Source organism: Lithobates pipiens, unplaced genomic scaffold, assembly GCF_037356315.1.
Source record: "Lithobates pipiens isolate NorthernLeopardFrog02 unplaced genomic scaffold, aLitPip1_a1.2 Scaffold_25, whole genome shotgun sequence".
Lineage (NCBI taxonomy): Eukaryota > Metazoa > Chordata > Amphibia > Anura > Ranidae > Lithobates > Lithobates pipiens.
In genome coordinates this window covers 160,527,652-160,547,478 of record NW_027507787.1, presented here as the reverse complement: position 1 = coordinate 160,547,478, position 19,827 = coordinate 160,527,652, and the positions used below count along the sequence as shown (strand labels likewise).

Below are 19,827 nucleotides of genomic sequence, written 5' to 3'. Positions count from 1 at the left end.
GTGTGGCAAGTGATGTGGCAAGTGACAATCCAGGACGTGGCAAGTGACAATCCATAATGTGTGGCAAGTGACGTGGCAAGTGACAATCCAGGACGTGGCAAGTGACAATCCATAATGTGTGGCAAGTGATGTGGCAAGTGACAATCCAGGACGTGGCAAGTGACAATCCATAATGTTTAGCAAGTGACGTGGCAAGTGACAATCCAGGACGTGGCAAGTGACAATCCATAATGTGTGGCATAATGTGTGACTTATCTATCTTGGCAAGTGACAATCTGGGATGTGGCAAGTGGACAATCTGCAACATGTGGTAGGTGACATTCCGCAACCTGTGACAAGTTACAATCTGCATCTGGTGGCAGGCGATGATGGCAAGTGACACGCTCAGGGATCCCACTGATTTTGCATTATGGTGAGTTGAACTATTTCATTTTATATAACAGAACAGAAATTGGTTAGAAGGCCAGGAGGTCAGCAATGTGTTCCCTTCAGGGGCTGCATAGAGTATACTGCATACTTTGTTGTTCAAAATTAATATAAGCTGTTGCCTGGGTACTGTGCCACATGGGTGTGGTAGTCTGTTGTTCAATGGCATTAGTTCATTTTTTTTTTTTTTTGATGGGGGGGGGGGCCCATACAACATTTTGCTATGGGGCCCTGTGATTTCTAGTTACGCCCCTGAATGTATCCAATGTAGTTTGGGATCAAACAATTCCCCTTCATCATGGCTTAGATGGGAATGTAATAAAACGTCCCATAGGACACCAACTGAGAACTCCTAGACCATGTGTTCTATGTCAGGAAAGAAGAACAATAGACAAGTGCTAAAGGTGCTTGTGCAGGAAGCTCTTGTTGGTTTCACTTGGTTCTTTCAGTTGGGGTGGCCATTGGCCATTGGAGGACCTTTACATTGAGACAGAGCTGCAATTAAGCCATTAAGCCCAGCCAATGTCCTTTAATTGATTAAAAAATTGATTCAACTCCAGCGCCACACATATTTTTGTCTTAGTAAAACAGAATTTCAGGAGGAGAATTTTAAAAATGATTGCTGTGATCTATACATGCCTTGATGAAAGGCATATCACGCCCAAAACATATTGGCTTTTTCTTGTGACCTCCTATTGTGTGCAATACATGTTTACTGGGCTGATATTACCTGTTGTGTTTTCATCCTTTACACATTCTATTTTATTTACAAAAAGTGTTCTGTTTCAGTCATTGTCCTCACTGGAGAAATTTCCCATTTTCTTTCCCAACATAAATTAAGGCGATATCTCTCAGGTCGGGGCTATTGACCACAGTAAAAATCTCATGCGTGTTCTATTTTTACCCATTGTGTCCATCCATACCTGAAAAAAAAAAAAAAGTTTGGGCTGGCGTTCAACTTCTGAACAAACTAAAGGGTTCACTTTACTGTATGACGAATGAGGTTCTCTACTTGCACTTTCGTCTTAACTGGTGCAAGCCTTGACTTACTGGTGTAAATTGATAGAAGCTTCAACTCACTGGTGTAAACTGATATAGGCTTCGACTTACTGGTGTAAAATGATATAAGCTTCAACTTACTGGTGCAAACCGATTTAGGCTTCGACCTACTGGTGTAAACTGATATAAGCTTCAACCTACTACCTAGATAGCAAGGATAACTTGTAGCTTGTAACTTTCTGCACATTTTGACTGGCAAGTTGTACCCTTGCAGAGCACTTGAAGCACAAGTTCTAGTTGATGCTTTTCCAATTTATAGAAAATTTGCTTGGCAAGCCTCTTGCAAGAGCAAAGTTGCAATGACGAGTCTACAACAAAAGCTCTGCAAATCTACAGCATGAAAATTCAGCCACAGTGACCCCTGTGGTGGGATGACTGTTACACAAAATAACTGAACCAAAACTTGCAGCAGATTTGCAGAATGTTTGCAAAGAAAATTGATCTGAAATCATGCAAAGCAGACTTGTGAAGCCTGGCAAGTCTAGCAAGAGCTTAGCAAGTCTTTTTAAATCTTACAGCATAGTTGCTTGCTATCTGGGTAAGCAAAGTTGAATCTCTCAAAGGCTCTGTGCACATTACACACCCCATTTGTCATTGACCTGGCTTGGTGATCGGCCACTAGGGCACCTAGTCCTAAATCCTGGGCAGGCAAGTTCCAAGTTTTTTACAGAATATATGGAAGTAACTGATTTCTACTGAGTGAGAGAATAGAAAGGTGGGGGAATAAATGGTAGGTAAATGAACCTGCAATAAAGTAAACTGGGTACTTTGTCCAATGTGGCAAAATACAGTTACCCTTTAAAGTAGACCTCAACACTTCTTCAGCTGTAATACATAAACGTTCTCCAGAATACAGATGATCTCCCATTGTGTCGTTTATGGAGATTTAAATCTCCTTCCAGAGTAAATCAGAATCAGTTAAGGTGTTACAGCAACAGACACAATGAAACAAGATAGGTGTCTCTGGTTACGGCACCTCTGGGGCTCAAATACTTCAACATTGAACAAGCCAATGGAACGTTGTCGCAGCACATGAGAAGAGAAAATTAATACAGCCTGGGGACAGCTGTCATCCAACGTCCCACATGTCCAATTACTCTGTGTTAAAAGACCTCCGCCACCAAATTCATCTTGAAGTAACAGAGCAATTAGAAGCATAGTTTAAAGACATACCTCCACAGCGAGCTCTCCGTGATGCTGCCCAAGTTGTAATCGTAGAGCTTTGTCAGGATTAGTATCACCTGCAGGCAACAAGGAGAGAGAGAGGAAAAATCTCAGCACCGTCTGAAACAATTACCATCTGTTAACTGCAAAATGGAGATGACCCGCTGGGGATGTTAGAGTTTGGTTAATGGGCGCACAATACAAATGAAGAGAACGGAGAAGGCTGTGACGTTGATGGTGGGGGATTGGGACAGTTTGTAAGAGGTGGAATCATTTGTTCCAAAGGTGAATGACAATGGTGTACAGGAAAGACATTTGGCACAGTCCACTACACACTAAGCTCTACAGCGTGTAGAGGAGAAGAAAGAGAGAGGGACGTAGAAAGGTAAGAGAAAGAAAGAAGGAAAGAGATGAAAGAGGACAGGGAGGTTAGAGAAAGGAAGTAGGAAGGAGAGGAGAGAAAAAAAGTAAAGAAGAAGACGGAAGGGGAGAGTGAAGAGCAACAGAGAGAGGAGATGATGGTAAGGGAGGAAACAAAAGGCAGAAAAGAGAGAATGAGAGGAGGAGAGGAGACCATCAGAGAAGATAGGCAAAGAGGAGACTGGAACAGAGTAGAGGGGAGGAGCGGAAAGTTAAAAGACAGTAGAGGAATGGGGAGAAAACAGAGGGATGAGGTGGAGAGGAGAAGGGTGGAGAGTCTTAGAGAAAAGAGGAGGAGAGGGGTGAGGAAGAGGGAAGAGGGGAGGAGAGGAATGGGGAGAAGAGAGCAAGAGCAGGGGAAGGGAAGGGAGCATCACAGAAGAGATGAGAGGGGAGGAAAGGGAAGGGAAGAGGGGAGTAGAAGAATGGGAGGAGAGCTTGAGAGAGGAGTAGAGGGGAAGGAAGGAGGGAAAAAAGGGAAAAGGAAGAGGGGACAAGAAGTGAGGTGAGAAGTCGGAGTGGGGAACACAGCAAAAAGCAAAGTGGGAGGGAGAGAGGAAAGGAGAGGAGGAAGAGGGCAAATAAAAATAAATGCAGAATCTACAAATATACAAAATACTGTATTGAAAATAACAAAGGTACGCACATATTATATATACAATATATGTATACCAAAAAAAAAAAGCCCAGAATGTGGCTTTCAATAGACATTCAAATAGTTGTGTATTCATAAGACAAAATAAATAAGCTTTTTAAAAAAAATCCCTTACTGAGCACTATAGCGCAGACATTGTGGTGTAATTTATCTTCAAAGTCTTTAGCAGAAACACTTTTACTTTAGCAGCTCAGTTCCCTTGCCTTGTCCCCTCACCACTGGCTTAGTAGCCTAGCTTCTTTTGTTTCTCGTCTTTACTAGCATTACCTTGGCAGGTCTGATCCACCTCCCAGCAGTACATCTACAGCACATCTCCCCATACTCCCCCTCCAAACAATGACTTGACAGCTCTGATTCATCATCTGCTTGTGACTCAGCAGCTCAGGTTCCCTTACTCCCCCTCCAAGCAATGACCCTTCAACTCCAATCCCCCTCCCAATAATGACTCACGCAACTCACTCTGCTCCCCTCTTCTAGCAATGACTTGGCAACCTTCTAACCAGTAATGTAAACAAAAAGGAGGCATGTACAAACAGAGGAAAGCAGAGTGCCGAGACCCCATCTAAACAATTTCAGTGCTTCTCTTGTGAAATTTGCAAATTAATTACTCCACAGTAGGCTGTAGCTACAGAGGTGAGTAATTGGTTGTTTTAAAGTGTATTAGTTGCTTGGTATTGCTTGTAAATAAAATGTTGAATGTCCTTCACCTGGCCACAAATCAGCTTTATGTTTTTGATGCATGAGAAATGTCAGAAGGCTCTGGACCTATCTTGTCTCCTAGTCTAGGTCTTGGTCTTCTAAACACGTAGCTGTGTACATTACATACATTCTATCAGCCTTTTTTTCTTCTCAGAACATTCAGCTGGACAAAGACACTTTACCAAAAGACATTTCATGCTAAAGACACCTTGTGCTGTCTGCTGCTTCAAAGAATGCCATCATTATTCAAACAATCTGAGAATGACACTGATTATGCCTCGCCTACCATTCAGGTGAGCAGAATGAAAAATACAACATGTGGTGACAAGCATAAAGAAACCATAGAAAAACTATCTATAGGAAATACTTGATGAAAGAAACCACCCTTCCTTTTTCTCTACAAAGAATGTTTCTGGATCATGAAAGACAACCAGCTATCATAAAACAGCAACACAGCCAAAATTAAATTATATATAGATCATAGGAATAACTGTTCTAGATACAGTACCTGCTAACCTGTCTGAATTATTGTTTTTCAACTAGAGATGAGTTTGGAGAACACTTGAGTTCATAGTACAGTGTCATCTTTACAGGCCTAGAATTATTGCTCTCACTCCAGCATGCATGGCAATATGTAATATGTCTAATGCAAAAGATTTGCACTTTGGTGACCCCAGTGACCCCTGAGAACTCCAGCAAACAAAGTGTCTCTGGTGACCTCAGTGCTTCTGTGCCTCTGTGGCTCCTAAAATCTCCATTAAACCCAGTGTCTCCAGTTTCTTTAGTGCTTCTATGACCCCTGTCCACTCCAGTGATCCTAGTGTCTCTCTGGTGACAACAGTGTTCCTGTGCATCTGTGACTTCAGAGAACTTCCGGTGATCCCAATGTCTCCAGTGACTACAGAGCTTGTGTGCCTCTGTTACACCTAAATGTTCAAGTGACCCCAGTGTCACCAGTGGCCCTAGCGCTCCTATGCCTCTGTGATCCCTGAACACTCCAGTGATTCCAGTGTCTCTAGTGACCTTAGTGCTCCTGTGCCTTTGTTATCCCCAAATCAACCAGTGACCCCAGTGGCCCTTGCCCACCAGTGCCTCCCTGACCCATGAACACTCCAGTGATCCCAGTGTCCCCAGTGACCATAGTGCTCCTGTGCCTCTGTGACCCATGAACACTCCAGTAATCCCAGTGTCTTCAGCGCCCTAGTGCTCCTTTGCCTCTGTGACCCCTTGTCACTCCAGTGATATCAGCTCTCTTGTGCCTTTGTGATCTCTTAATCTTTCAGCAATCCCAGTGTCTTCAGTGGCCCTAGCAATCCTGTGCCTCTGTGACCCATGAACACTCCAGTGTCTCCAGTGGACTTAACGCCCCTGTGCCTCTGTGACCCATGAACACTCTAGTGATCCCAATGTCCCCCGTAACAATAGTGATCCTGTGCCTCTGTGACCCATGAACACTCCAGTAATCCCAGTGTCTTCAGTGCCCTAGTGCCCCTGTGCATCTGTGACCCCTGAGCACTCCAGTGATACGAGTGTCTCCAGTGACATCAGCTCTCCTGTGCCTTTGTGATCCCTAAATGCTTCAGTGATCCCAGTGTCTTCAGTGGCCCTAGGAATCCTGTGCTTCTGTGACCCATGAACACTCCAGTGATCCTAGTATCTCCAGTGACCTTAGCACTTCTGTGCCTCTGTATCCCATGAACACTCTAGTGTCTCCAGTTACCTTAGTGCTCCTGTGCCTCTGTGACCTATGAACACTCCAGTGATCCCAGTGTCTCCAGTGGCCTTAGCGCTCGAGTGCCTCTGTGACCCATGAACTCTCCAGTGATCCCATTGTTTCCAGTAACCTCAGAACTCCTGTGCCTCTGTGACCAATGAACACTTCAGTAATTCCAGTGTCTCCAGAGACCTTAGCGCTCCAGTGCCTCTGTGACCAATGAACACCCCAGTGATCCCAGTGTTTCCAGTAACCTCAGAACTCCTGTGTCTATGTGACCAATGAATACTCCAGTGACCCCTGTGTCTCCAATAGCCCTAGTGTTCCTGTGCCTCTGTAACCAGTGAACACTCCAGTGATCCCAGTGTCTCCAGTGATTCTGTATGCTCCTGTGTCTCCATTGACCCTTGAGCATCCTGTGTCACCCTGTGACTTCAGCAACCCCACAGCATTCCGTGTACTGTAACTTCAGTACCCACCTGAGTGCCCCTGTAAAACCAGTGTGTTCACAAAGCCTCAGGTATGCTCCTGTACGTCCTAGACTCTGGTCTCCATCCACGCATACAGGCCCTTGTCAACTATGACATATATATTGCACATAATGAAATCCTCTAGAACTAGTGCTACAATATGTTCAGTGGACAACCCACCATGTATGAAGCTTGTGCAATTTACAAAATATTAGTCTGGGACATTTCCAAGGACAAACCTCCAAAGACACAGGGCTGTCTTTGAAAGAGGGACAGTTGGGAACCATAAAAAATTGTTCCACCTTAGTTTACTTTTATGCATCATAACATTATTGTCACTGTAAAATTTAGAGCAAGCACTGAAACCCGGCCAGGATAATCAAACAGTTTGATGTATGTCTTGTGTACTCAGGTTCTCTGCAGCGTGACAGGGGTGCCAGGAATACATAATAAACTAAATTTGGCACGGGGAATGCTGAAAAGCTTGATCTCACCCTACATATAAAGATTTGTTTTATCCAATATGAACAGTGCCTACACTTTCTCATTTTATTATTTGAAACAAGGTCTCTGATCATAGAGCGGACCGCGCTGTACAGCTGGCCATAGCAGAATAGCGTTATGATTTGTATAACTCCACCCACTGTCCTAAAATGAGCAATACAATTATTTGTAGGGAATTTGTGATGAAAGATAAGATTTGCAAATACCTTAAATAGAGCTTAGTGTAACTTTAACATAACAAAATAATGTATATATCATCCTTTTTGGACAAGAAAGCTTTCCTTTGGTGTTATTTTCTTACAAAATTATCTTATTTTTGAAAGCAATCTATAGACAAAAAAAATGACAAAAGTAAAAAAAAAACAACCCTTTTCAGCTACTATGATCAGTAAACAGTTCATAGATGAAACCCTGATTTGGAACACAGTGCCCCTGTCCCTCTTTCCTCCTCATTTGTCCATCATTTTGGTCTGATCTATATAGTTGTATATAAAATGCACTATTTATCCTTCAAAAAGTGTTTCCCAGCGCTAAACCTTTCATCCAAATTCTAAATTGCTGCATTTATAAATTCCAAAAGCCATTATAAAGGAATATAAAGGAATAGTAATGGTAAAAAAAAGTACCTGTGGGTCTAACTAATAGTTTTTTTGGTATACTTCTCCTTTAGGGGGTGTGGCAGGGGTGTGTCCTTTACCAACATACTTTTGTTAATAGGTGTCCCTTGTTTCCATTTTAAAAAGTTGGGAGGTATTAGAAACCAATCAGCTTCCAGGTTTCATTGTCAAAGCTTAATTGAACCAGCTGAAGTTTGAAGCTGATTGGCTACCATTCACAGCTGCACCAGATTCTGAGTGCTGCAGTTTTAGTAAATCCCCCCACCCCTATTGTCTTGATTTTTTTTTTGTTTTGTGTTTTTCATACAGCAGCAGCTGTAATGTTTTTTTTTTGTACCCATGGTGGTGCGAAAACCTAACAACAGAAAAAACATTAAGTGAACAAAAAACGTGCATGTGAACACACACTAAAAAGTGGGTAGGGCCTCTCCCTGATTCCTTGAGGCGCAGGGCTCCTGACAGGAACATAGGGTATGATTGGTCTGCCTAGCCAGAAGGCCGGGCAGACCCCGTTCTTCTAGATCAACCAAAGCCGACCATTGAATACTGGAACGAGGGGATCTCCTGAAGGGGGAGACACCCCCCCGGGACAAACACACACATCCTCCCCCTTGACACTCACACTGTCTGAAATTCCAAAAATAGTTAAAAAACAAAACAAAAAACAACATACAGAAGTGAAAGCGTAACAAACAGTGGAGAAAAATAGATAAATAAATAAGTGGCCATGTAATAGTGCACCGGGCGGGCCCTGGGGCCTTGAAGACAAAAATTGCTCTGGACTGAGCCAAAAGGCCCAGTCCTAAAAGGCACAGTGCAGAAAAGTTTTTTTTTGTTGAGCTGTGACCTTGTGTTGGTTCACACTGTGGGGTCCCACATCCAAGTGTTACTAAGAGCATCCCTAGGGCAACCACTCCAAGGGGGCACAGACACCACGGACCCTCTGTCTCCCAAACCCATGGCCAGATAAGGTAGATCCACTCAAATCAGGGGGGACTGGGCCCATCCAGTTTTCCCAGGGGAATTACTCTTGTGCTCTAACAGCCTGTGGGCACCTCAATTTCTGTTCTATCCGGTACTAGCTTTCAGAGCCCCCATCACTCCAGCAGGAGTACATATCCAGCTTCAGCTCCCCATCAAGCCATAATGACAGCAGAGTACCCCTACTGGACACTGATAAGAACAGATACTATACCTGATCTTAGCTAAAAGGCTTAGAAGCGATTGTAATGGGGGCTGTATATACACAGCAACTCTAAGCTGCTATGACAGCTGGGAATCGCCAACAAAAGCGAAGGAAAGAAGAGCAGTGGGGCAGAAGCATAGGGTGTACTATACACTCCCTGTGTACTTTATGTGCTGTCTCTAGATAACCCATTAAATAAAAATATAAATCAACAGTTTAGAAACTTAAAAAAAAAAAATGGACAAATCAATTAGACAAAAGGAGCTACAGTGCCTAAAAAAAGTATTCATACCCCTTTAAATTTTCCACATTTTGTCACGTTACAACCAAAAACGTAAATGTATTTTGTTGGGATTTTATGAGATAGATCAACACAAAGTAGCAAATGATTGTAAAGTGGAGGGAAAATGATAGATGTTTTTGATTTTTTTTTACAAATAAATATGTGAAAAGTGTGCCATGCATTTGTATTCAGCCCCCTTTACTCTGATACCCCTAACTAAAATCTAGTGGAACCAATTGCCTTCAGAAGTCCCCTAATTCGTAATTAGATTCCACATGTGTGTAATTTAAATCTCAGTATAAATACAGCTGTTCTGTGAAGCCCTCAGAAGTTTGTTGAGAACCTTAGTGAGCAAACAGCATCACAAAGGCCAAGTAACACACCAGACAGGTCAGGGATATAGTTGTGGAGATGTTTAAAGCAGGGCTAGGTTATAAAAAAATATCTCAGGCTTTGAACATCTCACGGAGCACTGTTCAATCCATCATTCGAAAATGGAAAGCATATGGCACAAATGCAAATCTACCAAGACATGGCCATCCACCTAAACTGACAGGCCGGGCAAGGAGAGCATTGAGAGAAGCAGCCAAGAGGCCCATGGTAACTCTGGAGGAGCTGCAGAGATCCACAGCTCAGGTGGGAGAATCTGTCCACAGGTCAGGTGAAACCAAAATTGGGTGAAACCAAAATTGCATTTTTTGGCCTAAAAGCAAAATGCCATTTGTGGTGGAAAAGTAAAACTGCACATGACCCTGCACACACAAGCCCCACTATGAAACATGGTGGGGGCAGCATCATGTTGTGAGGGTGCTTTTCATCAGCAGGGACAGGGAAGCTGGACAGAGTTGATGGGGAGATGGATGGAGACAAATACAGGGCAATTTTAGAAGAAAGCCTGTTAGAGTCTGCAAAAGACTTGAGACTGAGGGGAGGTTCACCTTCCAGCAGAACGACCCTAAACATACAACCATAGCTCCACTGGAATAGTTTACAGCAAAACATATTTATGTGCTACAATGGCCCGGTCAAAGTCCAAACCTAAATCCAATTGAGAATCAGTGGCAAGACTGGATTAATTGCTGTTCAAAGACGCTCTCCGTCCAATCTGACAGAGCTTGAGCTATTTTGTAAAGACGAATGAGCAAAAATGTCACTCTCTAGAGGTACAAAGCTGGTAGAGTCATACCCAAAAAGACTTGCAGCTGTAATTACAGTGAAAGGTGGTTCTACAAAGTATTGACTCAGGGAAGCTGAATACAAATGCTCACTACACTTTTCACATATTTATTTGCAAAACATTTTGAAAAACATTTATCATGTTCCTTCCACTTCACAATTATATGCCACTTTGTATTTGTCTATCGCATAAAATCCCAATAATCACAATAAAATACATTTACATTTCTGATTGTAAGTTGAAAAAATTTGGAAAATGTCTGGGGTGTGAATACTTTTGCAAAATCAATGCACTGTAGAAAGCTAGCTGCTTTGCTCTGCTGTCCCAAAATAACCCACAGTACTCTGGGAATTGATTGTCATCTGTAAAAGGTTTATTTGTAAAACAAGGACTGTATATAGCTAGTAAAAAACAAAAAAATATATGTAAGACAATAGAAAAACGTAAAAAATAAAATGAAATAGACTCCAACCTATTATAGTTGCTCTTTAATGCTGGGGATGGCTAAACTTTTGTCAAGGTCTCAGCCTGTAAAAGTGAGTCCTGCAATATAATGCTTAACTAGAAAAAAAAGCTTTTTGTTTGTGTGGCTGCCCTTGTGTTAGTGGAATTTTAACAAATTACAGTACAGGCAGATCTAAGCATCATCGTTAAAATGATACTAATATATTGTCGGTGCCTGCGAGCCAAGAAAGGTATTACTCAGCCCAACAAAATAAGGAGCCGACTAAACCCACAATCACATTCTGCAAACGAGACTCCCTGGCAAGATCAAACACACTGATCTATGTACAGGATGATCTTCTGTGGTCCAAGCACTGGATAGTATTCTGCAGGTGCTCCAGATCCATCAACCTGGAGAGGCGGAGGTACACTGCGCCGCTTGAGCATACCGTGTGAGGCTCCTGCCAGGCGGTGGGCGATTAGCAGCTTGGACTTATTGGGCTGGCATGCTCACTTGAGTTCAGGTTTTGGAAGTTGACACAAATTGAGTTGTGAAGGTGATGTATTTATAGACAGAGACGGATTGCATTGCCTGAGAGTCTTCAAGGTTTAATCTATCCAAAAACAAATGGGGTTTGTACAGCCTAGGAAGAGTAAAAGGTACATTTTGTTTGTTGTTTTTTTTTTTAAAGATGATGGACGTGTGCACCTGATAGACGATCCATTCTGAAATTTAAAAAACATGTACTTTGAGATAGGTTGGGGAAGGATTAGAATTTGGTTTTGCCACCACCTATAGAGAGATGTCCCCTTAGTTTACAGTGAAAATGATTTCACCAGATAGGAAGTGAACAAAATTCTCCAACAGTATCACCATTTTAGTTTCTTTCTTTATTTATTTTTAATTTGAGGAGGAGAAGGCTACAATAGAACATGTTTGTATTGTTTGGTGTTCCTGTTGCAGATTTTAGCTCACTTTAAAGTGATTGTAAATGTTCTGGGACCACTTTAACCTACAGGTAAGGCTAGATTAAGGCTTACCTGCAGGTGCAAGAAATATTTCCTTAACCTACACGGTTAAGGAGATATTTTACAAAAAGCAGGCACCGATGTCTATGGCCCATGCGCGCTGTAGACAACGGCGCAAGCGCACAGAGTACGCCGTTAGTGAAGGATAACATGCCGTCGCTGACGGCTCCCACGCACACGTACCAGAGTGACGTCATCGCTGCTCCGGCCACTCACAGCAGCGATACCCGGAAGAGGGGACAGAGGTGACATCACTGGCTCCTGTGTCAGGTAAGTGACACATAATGGGCTACCATGCGATGCATAGTAGCCCATTATGCTTTACCTTTGCAGGGAAACAAAGAGGAAGTAAACCCATCAGAGTTTACTTCCTCTTTAGATCTGTGAGACCATTGTCACCAGGACAGGAAGTAAATAAAAATTTGAAGGGGCTTCTTTACCCTCTTCAGCTCCAGTAGTTATACCAGGATGATGCTCACAGTTGCAGGCATCACCCCTGTACCATTTGTTTTTAGATTCAAAGAGCCTGGTATGGATTGGGGGTCCCCATGCAATTTTTTAAACATTTTTGAATTGCCAGAAAAAGTGTTGTATTTAAATGTAATTTTTTTCTTTATAAATGTCAGTTTTGCTGCAGCAGGTTCCATACATGGTACAGATGCACCACTTTAGAAGCAGACTAAGGGGACTCACCCCCCAGGCACTATATTTAAATGCATTTTTCATTTTTATTCTTTCAAGCATAATTAAAAGCACTGCTCTTGTAAAAATTATATTTTTAAAAAATACTTTTTGCATTGATACATGCCCGCCAGGGCATTACCCAGACACCCATGCCCCTTTTTATGGCCAATAACTTGCATATAAGCCTTCAAAATGGGGACCTTTGATTTTTCAAATTCGAGTCCCATAGACTTCAATGGGGTTTGGATCCAAACTTTTGCGATGTTCAAGAGTTCTGGCACAAACAAAACCAGGGGGTGTTCGGCCCAACTCTAATATTTGGGGGTTCTAAAAAATATTCTAACAAAAAATACAAATTTTTACATGAAAACACGCAAAAAGTACCAGGAAAGGCCTGGCCTTCAAATGGTTATTCTCTAGTTTAGAACAGTCTTTCTCAACCTTTTTATCCTGGAGTAACCCTTAAGGTAAGGGTTTCAGGTATCGGGAAAGCACTGAAAAAAACAATTTATTGAGGTCAAGGATAAGACACAGCATCAGTGCCACTTTCTCCCGCTGCTGTCGATCAAAGTCAGTGAGTCAATCAAATGATAGAGGGGGCTGGGTCAAACCGCGGCTATATATCTGAAGGATAGACAGAGCTGCAGTTCAGCTTTGGTGCCCCCATAGCAAGCTGCTCACTGTGGGGGCACTCAATAAAGGGGCCTGGAGTGCCGGCATGGGACCCGAGAAGAGGAGAATCTGGGCTGCTCTGTGCAAAACCAATGTGAAGAGCAGGTAAGTATAACATGTTTGTTATTTTTAAATAAAAGAAATTTGACTTTCGTATCACTTTAATTGAACAAGTTAGAAGCTGATTGGTTACCATGCACAGCTGCACCATTTTCTGAGTGCTCCAGTTTTTGTAAATCTCCCCCACTATGTATATTATTTATCTAACCAGAATTTGGTTGTTTTATTCAGACGGGTTTCTTGTTTTTGAAGTGTGTTTGAAGATGTCTGCAGATTCCTTTAATCAGCTATCATAGAGGAACGTTGTACTGGCTGGAATGTTCAGCCTCCCAGTAGAGCTCTCAGGTGATATCAAGAGAAAGAAAAAAAAGATGAAAGATTACATTTTCAAACCCAATTTGTTGAATTATAATAAAAAGAACATAGATGTGCTCAAAATCTATTTATTCTAGAAAAACCTTTTGAAAACCTAAATGGAAATGCCCCAGCTGCCAGCGCCTCAAAACTACTAAGGATCAGCCTGAACTAACACATCTGCAAGAATAAATGTAATCGTTTCTTATATCACCCCCCCCCCCCTCCCCCCACTGAATACAGAACAAGGTCCCTCTAATTGGGCCAGTAGACCAATCACAGCTAGGTGCTAAAGTACTAGTGCACAGCTGTACATGTGGCACCCTAGGGGTGTAAGATAGGGATGAGCTTCGTGTTCGAGTCGAACATACGTTCGACTCGAACATCGGCTGTTCACCCGTTCTGCGAATTCCGAACGTTATGGGCCGTTCGCGCCAAATTCGTGTGCCGCTCACGGCCCACAATGCACTGCGTCATCGCAGTGCATTGCTGGCTCATGATTGGCCAAGCATGCACTGTGACCCCGCATGCTTGGCCAATCACAGGGCCAGCAGTGAGGAGAGCCATGATTGGCCACAGGCAGGATGCCTATGGCCAATCATAGCTCAGGCTGTGTAGTACACGCCCCACACTATATAAGGCCGCCAGCGCGGTGGCCTAGTGTAGTGCGTTGGCGTCTGAAGCAGTTAGTGGGTGTTCTGTGTACCTTCAACACAGTACACACCGATCGTTATCGGCAGATTTTCGATCTTGCTCTTCTGTAGTGGTTGTTGTCTGCTTCCCCTGACCGCAGTATACACCGCTATATTCACCTCACCTATATAGCTAGTGATCTATCTTTTATAATAGAGCTTGCAGTCAGTAGTGTTAGGAGCTTGTGCGTGCTGTCTGCGTGCTCTGTACCCAGTACACACCGCTATATCCACCTACATAGCTCTTCTCTATTTGAGCCCACTTGCCATCTGCAGGAGTTATTGGAAGTTGTGTGTGCCTCCTGCACAGCACAGTATACATCTGTATATACCCCTTTATCTCTGGTGTTCTATAAAAAAGGCATCTGCAGGAGTTAGTGGGTTTTTTGTGCCTCCAGCACAATATACACCTGTATCTACCCTTTATTGCTGTTCTCTAATAGAGGCATCTGCAGGGCTTAGTGGGTGTTGTGTGACTCAATTACAGTATACCCTTTTATCTCTGGTGTTCTATAATAAAGGCATCTGCAGGAGTTAGTGGGTGTTGTGTGACTCCAGCACAATATACACCTGTATCTACCGTTTATTGCTGTTCTCTAATAGAGCCATCTGCAGGGCTTAGTGGGTGTTGTGTGACTCCATTACACTGCTGTTTTACCCAACTCCCTTCAGGCCATTACCATGTCTGGAAGGCCAGCAAGGAGAGGCAGACAGGCGCGAGCCGATAAAAGAGGGCAAGCAGGCTCTGTGTCTAGAGACAACAGTGCTGGTCGTGGACGCGGTGCATTGTCATCAGCACGTGGCCATTGGGCACGCTTGTCCTTCTTTTCGGCAGCTGGACATGTTGAACCGCAACATGCCAATGACTTGGTAGAGTGGATGACCAAGCCCTCTTCATCCTCCTCATCCTCTCTCACCCAGTCTCAGGGTACTAGCAAAGCAGCTGCCAACGCATCGTCTTCCCTCCTCTCAATGTCATCATCAGTGACTCCTTCCCTAGACCCACCACGTCCTCCTGAGGAGTCTCCTGAACTCTTTGAGCACAGTGTTGGGTACATGCTCCAGGAGGATGCCCAATGTTTTGTAGGCTCTGATGATGACACTCAGCTAGAGGAAGGCAGTAGCGTGAGCACAGTGAGAGGGGATGCTCAAGAAGGACAGCAATCTGGCAGTCATGTTCCACAAGCTGCAGCATACTGCCAGGTTTGCTACAGCGATGAAGAGGGAGGGGATAATGAGGGCACTGACTCCACGTGAGTGCCTGGTAGGAGAGAGGAGGAGGAGGCACATGTCCAATGAGGCAGGATGCCCTCCGGGGGCCAGCTTAGGGGAAGCACACCGACTGAATCACACCGCAGAGCTCCGCCTGTGCAGGGCGCTGCCTCTGCACGTTATTCTAAAAGTTCTTTGATGTGGGCCTTTTTTGAGACGAGTGCATCAGATCGCACCGCTGCTATTTGCAACATATGTCTCAAGCGTATCTCGCGTGGCCAAAACATCAGCCGCTTGGGCACCACATGCTTGACCAGACATATGTTGACCTGCCATGCAGCTCGTTGGCAAGCGTACCTCAAAGACCCACACCAAAGAACAAAGCGGACCTCTCCTTGCTCCTCATCAGCTGCCATCTCCAACCCCACTAGACCTTCAGTCCTCTCTGAAACCTGCTCTGAGAGGAATGAAGGTGTAGAATTAGGTGTGTCACAGCCAAGTGCTTCCGGGCACTCTGCTAGCAGTACACCCACGTCCGATTATAGCAGGCAAATGTCCCTGCCCCAGCTGCTGGACCGGCGAAAGAAGTTCACTCCCAGCCATCCACATGCCCAGCGGTTGAATGCTAGCTTGGCTAAATTGCTAGCACTTCAACTGCTGCCTTTTCAGTTGGTAGACTCGGCCCCCTTCTGTGAGTTTGTACAATGTGCGGTTCCTCAGTGGCAGGTCCCCAAGCACCACTTTTTCTCACGGAAGGCGATTCCGGCTCTCTACCGGCATGTGGAAGGCAATGTCCTTGCCTCGCTGGACAGGGCGGTCAGCGGTAAGGTGCATATTACTGCTGACTCATGGTCCAGCAGGCATGGACAGGGACGTTACCTGTCCTTCACGGCCCATTGGATCACTCTTCTGGCAGCTGGGAAGGATGCAGGACAAGGTGCAGTAGTGTTGGAGGTTGTTCCGCCACCACGCTGGTTTGTTTGGGGGACAGGAGCCACACTGGGGCGGATGTTTTGTCAGCTCTGCAGGGGCAGGCCGAGAGGTGGTTGACGCCACGCCAGCTTAAGCCAGGAATGGTGGTTTGTGACAATGGCACCAACCTCCTCTCCGCCCTCCGACAGGGACAACTGACCCATGTGCCCTGTGTAGCTCACGTCCTTAACCTGGTGGTGCAGCGGTTCTTGGGCAGGTACCCCGGCTTACAGGATGTCCTGAAGCAGGTCAGGAAAGTCTGTGTGCATTTCCGCCGATCATTTAATGCCTGTGCTCGGCTGGCTGAGCTCCAAAAGGAGTTGAACCTGCCCAAGAACCGCCTTATATGTGACATGCCCACCAGGTGGAACTCAACGTTGGCCATGCTGCAGCGGCTGCACACGCAGCAGAGGGCCATCAATGAGTACCTGTGCGACTACGGCACCAGGACAGGGTCAGGGGAGCTCGGTTTTTTCTCACCACGCCAGTGGGGCATGATCAGGGATGCATGCACTGTCCTGTCACCGTTTGAGGAGGCCACAAGGATGGTGAGCAGTGACAGTGCATGCATCAGTGACACTGTACCTCTTGTCCACCTCTTGGAGCATACGCTGCGTGGAATAATGGACAGGGCATTTGAGGCAGAACAGAGGCAGGAAGAGGAGGACTTCCTTGCCTCTCAAGGCCCCCTTTATCCAGACTTTGTTCCTGCTGTGCCACCCATCACACAGGAAGAGGATGAGGAGGAGGAAGAGGAGGAGGAGGATGATTGTGTCAGCATGGAGGTGGAGGCTGGCACTCAGCATCAGCAGCAGCAGCAGCAGCAGTCTTGTAGGGATGATTTACAGTCCCAAGAAACACGTGGACTTGTACGTGGCTGGGAGGAGGTAGCTGCAGATCATGTTGTCCTTAGTGACCCAGAGGACTCCGGACCGAATGCCTCAGCTAACCTACGCTGCATGGCCTCCCTGATCCTGCAAAGCCTGCGGAAGGATCCTCGTATTCTTCGGATCAAGGAGAGGGACCATTACTGGCTGGCCACTCTCCTTGATCCACGGTACAAGGGTAAGGTTGCCGACCTTATCTTGCCATCGCAGAGGGAGCAAAGGATGAGACATCTCCGGGAGGCCTTGCAGAAAGGTCTGTGCAACGCGTTCCCAGAGACTGGGAGGTTCCAAACTCCTGGTCCTGGACAACGTTTTGCTGAGGCATCGGTCAGAAGTAGCGGTGGAGAAGGTGACCATCTGACTGATGCTTTCAGACAATTTTTTAGTCCGCAGTCCCAAGGTATGATCGGTTCCAGCAACCATCGCCAGCGTCTGATTTACATGGTGCAGGAATACCTAGGGGCAAGGTCAGACTTGGACACCTTTCCCACCGAAAATCCTCTGGCTTACTGGGTCTTGAGGATGGATCACTGGCCAGAGCTTGCACAGTATGCAATTGAGCTACTGGCCTGTCCTGCATCCAGCGTTCTTTCGGAATGCACCTTCAGTGCTGCTGGTGGCTTTGTTACCGATCACAGGGTGCGCCTGTCCACCGAATCAGTTGATCGATTGACCTTCATCAAGATGAATCAGTCTTGGATCACCCACAGCTACCAATCACCTGAAGCTGATGTAACCAAATAATTTTTTTTGAAATATCACATCCCTTCAAGACTGCCTATGCTGAGTGACTGTCCTGTTATGTTGATTGTCTATCCTCTTCCTCCTCCGCTGATATGTTGGAAGAACATTTCTGGCTCTGGGTGATGCCATCAGCCCAATTTTTCTGCCCCTGTTTAACAGGGGTGTTTAATTACAATTTTTGATGCAATGCTTTGCAGCAGGGCTAATTCCTGCAATAAAACTAGAGTATATGGGAGAGGTTGCAGTGTCGTGGCACCAGCACCAGTGCCTAAGGCCCAATTTTTCTGCCCCTGTTTAACAGGGGCGTTTAATTACAATTTTTGATGCAGTGCTTTGCAGCAGGGCTAATTCCTGCAATAAAACTAGAGTATATGGGAGAGGTTGCAGTGTGGTGGCACCAGCACCAGTGCCTAAGGCCCAATTTTTCTGCCCCTGTTTAACAGGGGCGTTTAATTACAATTTTTGATGCAATACTTTGCAGCAGGGCTAATTCCTGCAATAAAACTAGAGTATATGGAAGAGGTTGCAGTGTGGTGGCACCAGCACCAGTGCCTAAGGCCCAATTTTTCTGCCCCTGTTTAACAGGGGCGTTTAATTACAATTTTTGATGCAATGCTTTGCAGCAGGGCTAATTCCTGCAATAAAACAAGAGTATATGGGAGAGGTTGCAATGTCGTGGCACCAGCACCAGTGCCTAAGGCCCAATTTTTCTGCCCCTGTTTAACAGGGACTAGTAATTACAATTCTTGATATAATATTTCATAGGAGGGCCCGTTCCTGTGCCCACCCAGAGTAACTGTGAGGACTTATAGTGTTGTGGCACCAGCACCACAACCACCAAAGGTCAATTTTTCTACCACTGTTCAACAATGGCATGTAATTACAATTCTTGATATAATCGTTCACAGCAGGGCGCTCCAGCGCCCACCAAGAGTCACTTTGAGGGCTTACAATGTTGTGGCAAAACCAACACCTTGTTCCACCATTTCTGCAGAGCATATAGGGCAGGCCCCTACTTTAAAACATCCAACTTACAAACATCTCCTACTTGCAAACGGAAGGAGACAACAGCAAGTGAGATGAAAAAAGATGGACGACAAAACAAATTATACAGGGGTGATAACCCTTCCCTATGTTTTCCAAAAAGCTTAAAAATAGTTTTTTTGACTGGAGCTACACTTTAAAAATGTACCAGTTGAAAATTACAAACAGATTCAACTTAACACAACAAACCTACACAGTCCCTGTCTTGTTTGCACAGCCTGTATACTGCTGTTCTGAGTATATAGGGCCTGGGGGCCACACGCATTTCCTTTTTTTAATATGGGTACAGGGTTCCCCTTAATATGCGTACAAGACCCAAATAGGCTGGTAATGGGCAGGGAGGGCTACCCATGCCATTTTTCTCAATGATTTTCAACCATATTGCAGGAACCAGATATAACATTAAAACCACAAGCAGTTTTAAATGGTGTTATTTCCATTTAATGTCATTTTGTGCAGGGACTGTTCTAAACACAGAAAACACGTGGCACTTCACAGGCATACTACAGACACCCCCCAGGCACCATATTTAAAGGAATATTTCACTTTTTTTTCACTTTAATCGTCATTAAAATCAGTGCTCCCGTCAAAACGGCCATTTTTAAAAACATTTTAGGCATTGACCCATGTCCCCTGGGGCAGGAGCCAGGTCCCCAAAC

At 44.8% G+C, this 19,827-nt stretch overlaps 1 protein-coding gene and 1 pseudogene across 5 annotated transcripts in view; both read right to left on the bottom strand.

Annotated features, from left to right (window-relative positions):
- SORCS1 (sortilin related VPS10 domain containing receptor 1) overlaps positions 1-19,827 on the bottom strand; it is a 1,028,639-nt gene that overhangs the window by 705,224 nt on the left and 303,588 nt on the right. For all 5 annotated transcript variants that reach the window (XM_077455080.1, XM_077455083.1, XM_077455081.1 and 2 more), the window contains exon 2: positions 2,659-2,726. In XM_077455080.1, the coding sequence (XP_077311206.1) occupies positions 2,659-2,726 (68 nt within the window). The remainder of the gene's footprint in view (positions 1-2,658; positions 2,727-19,827) is intronic.
- LOC143932463 (U2 spliceosomal RNA) lies at positions 8,835-8,953 on the bottom strand (annotated as a pseudogene).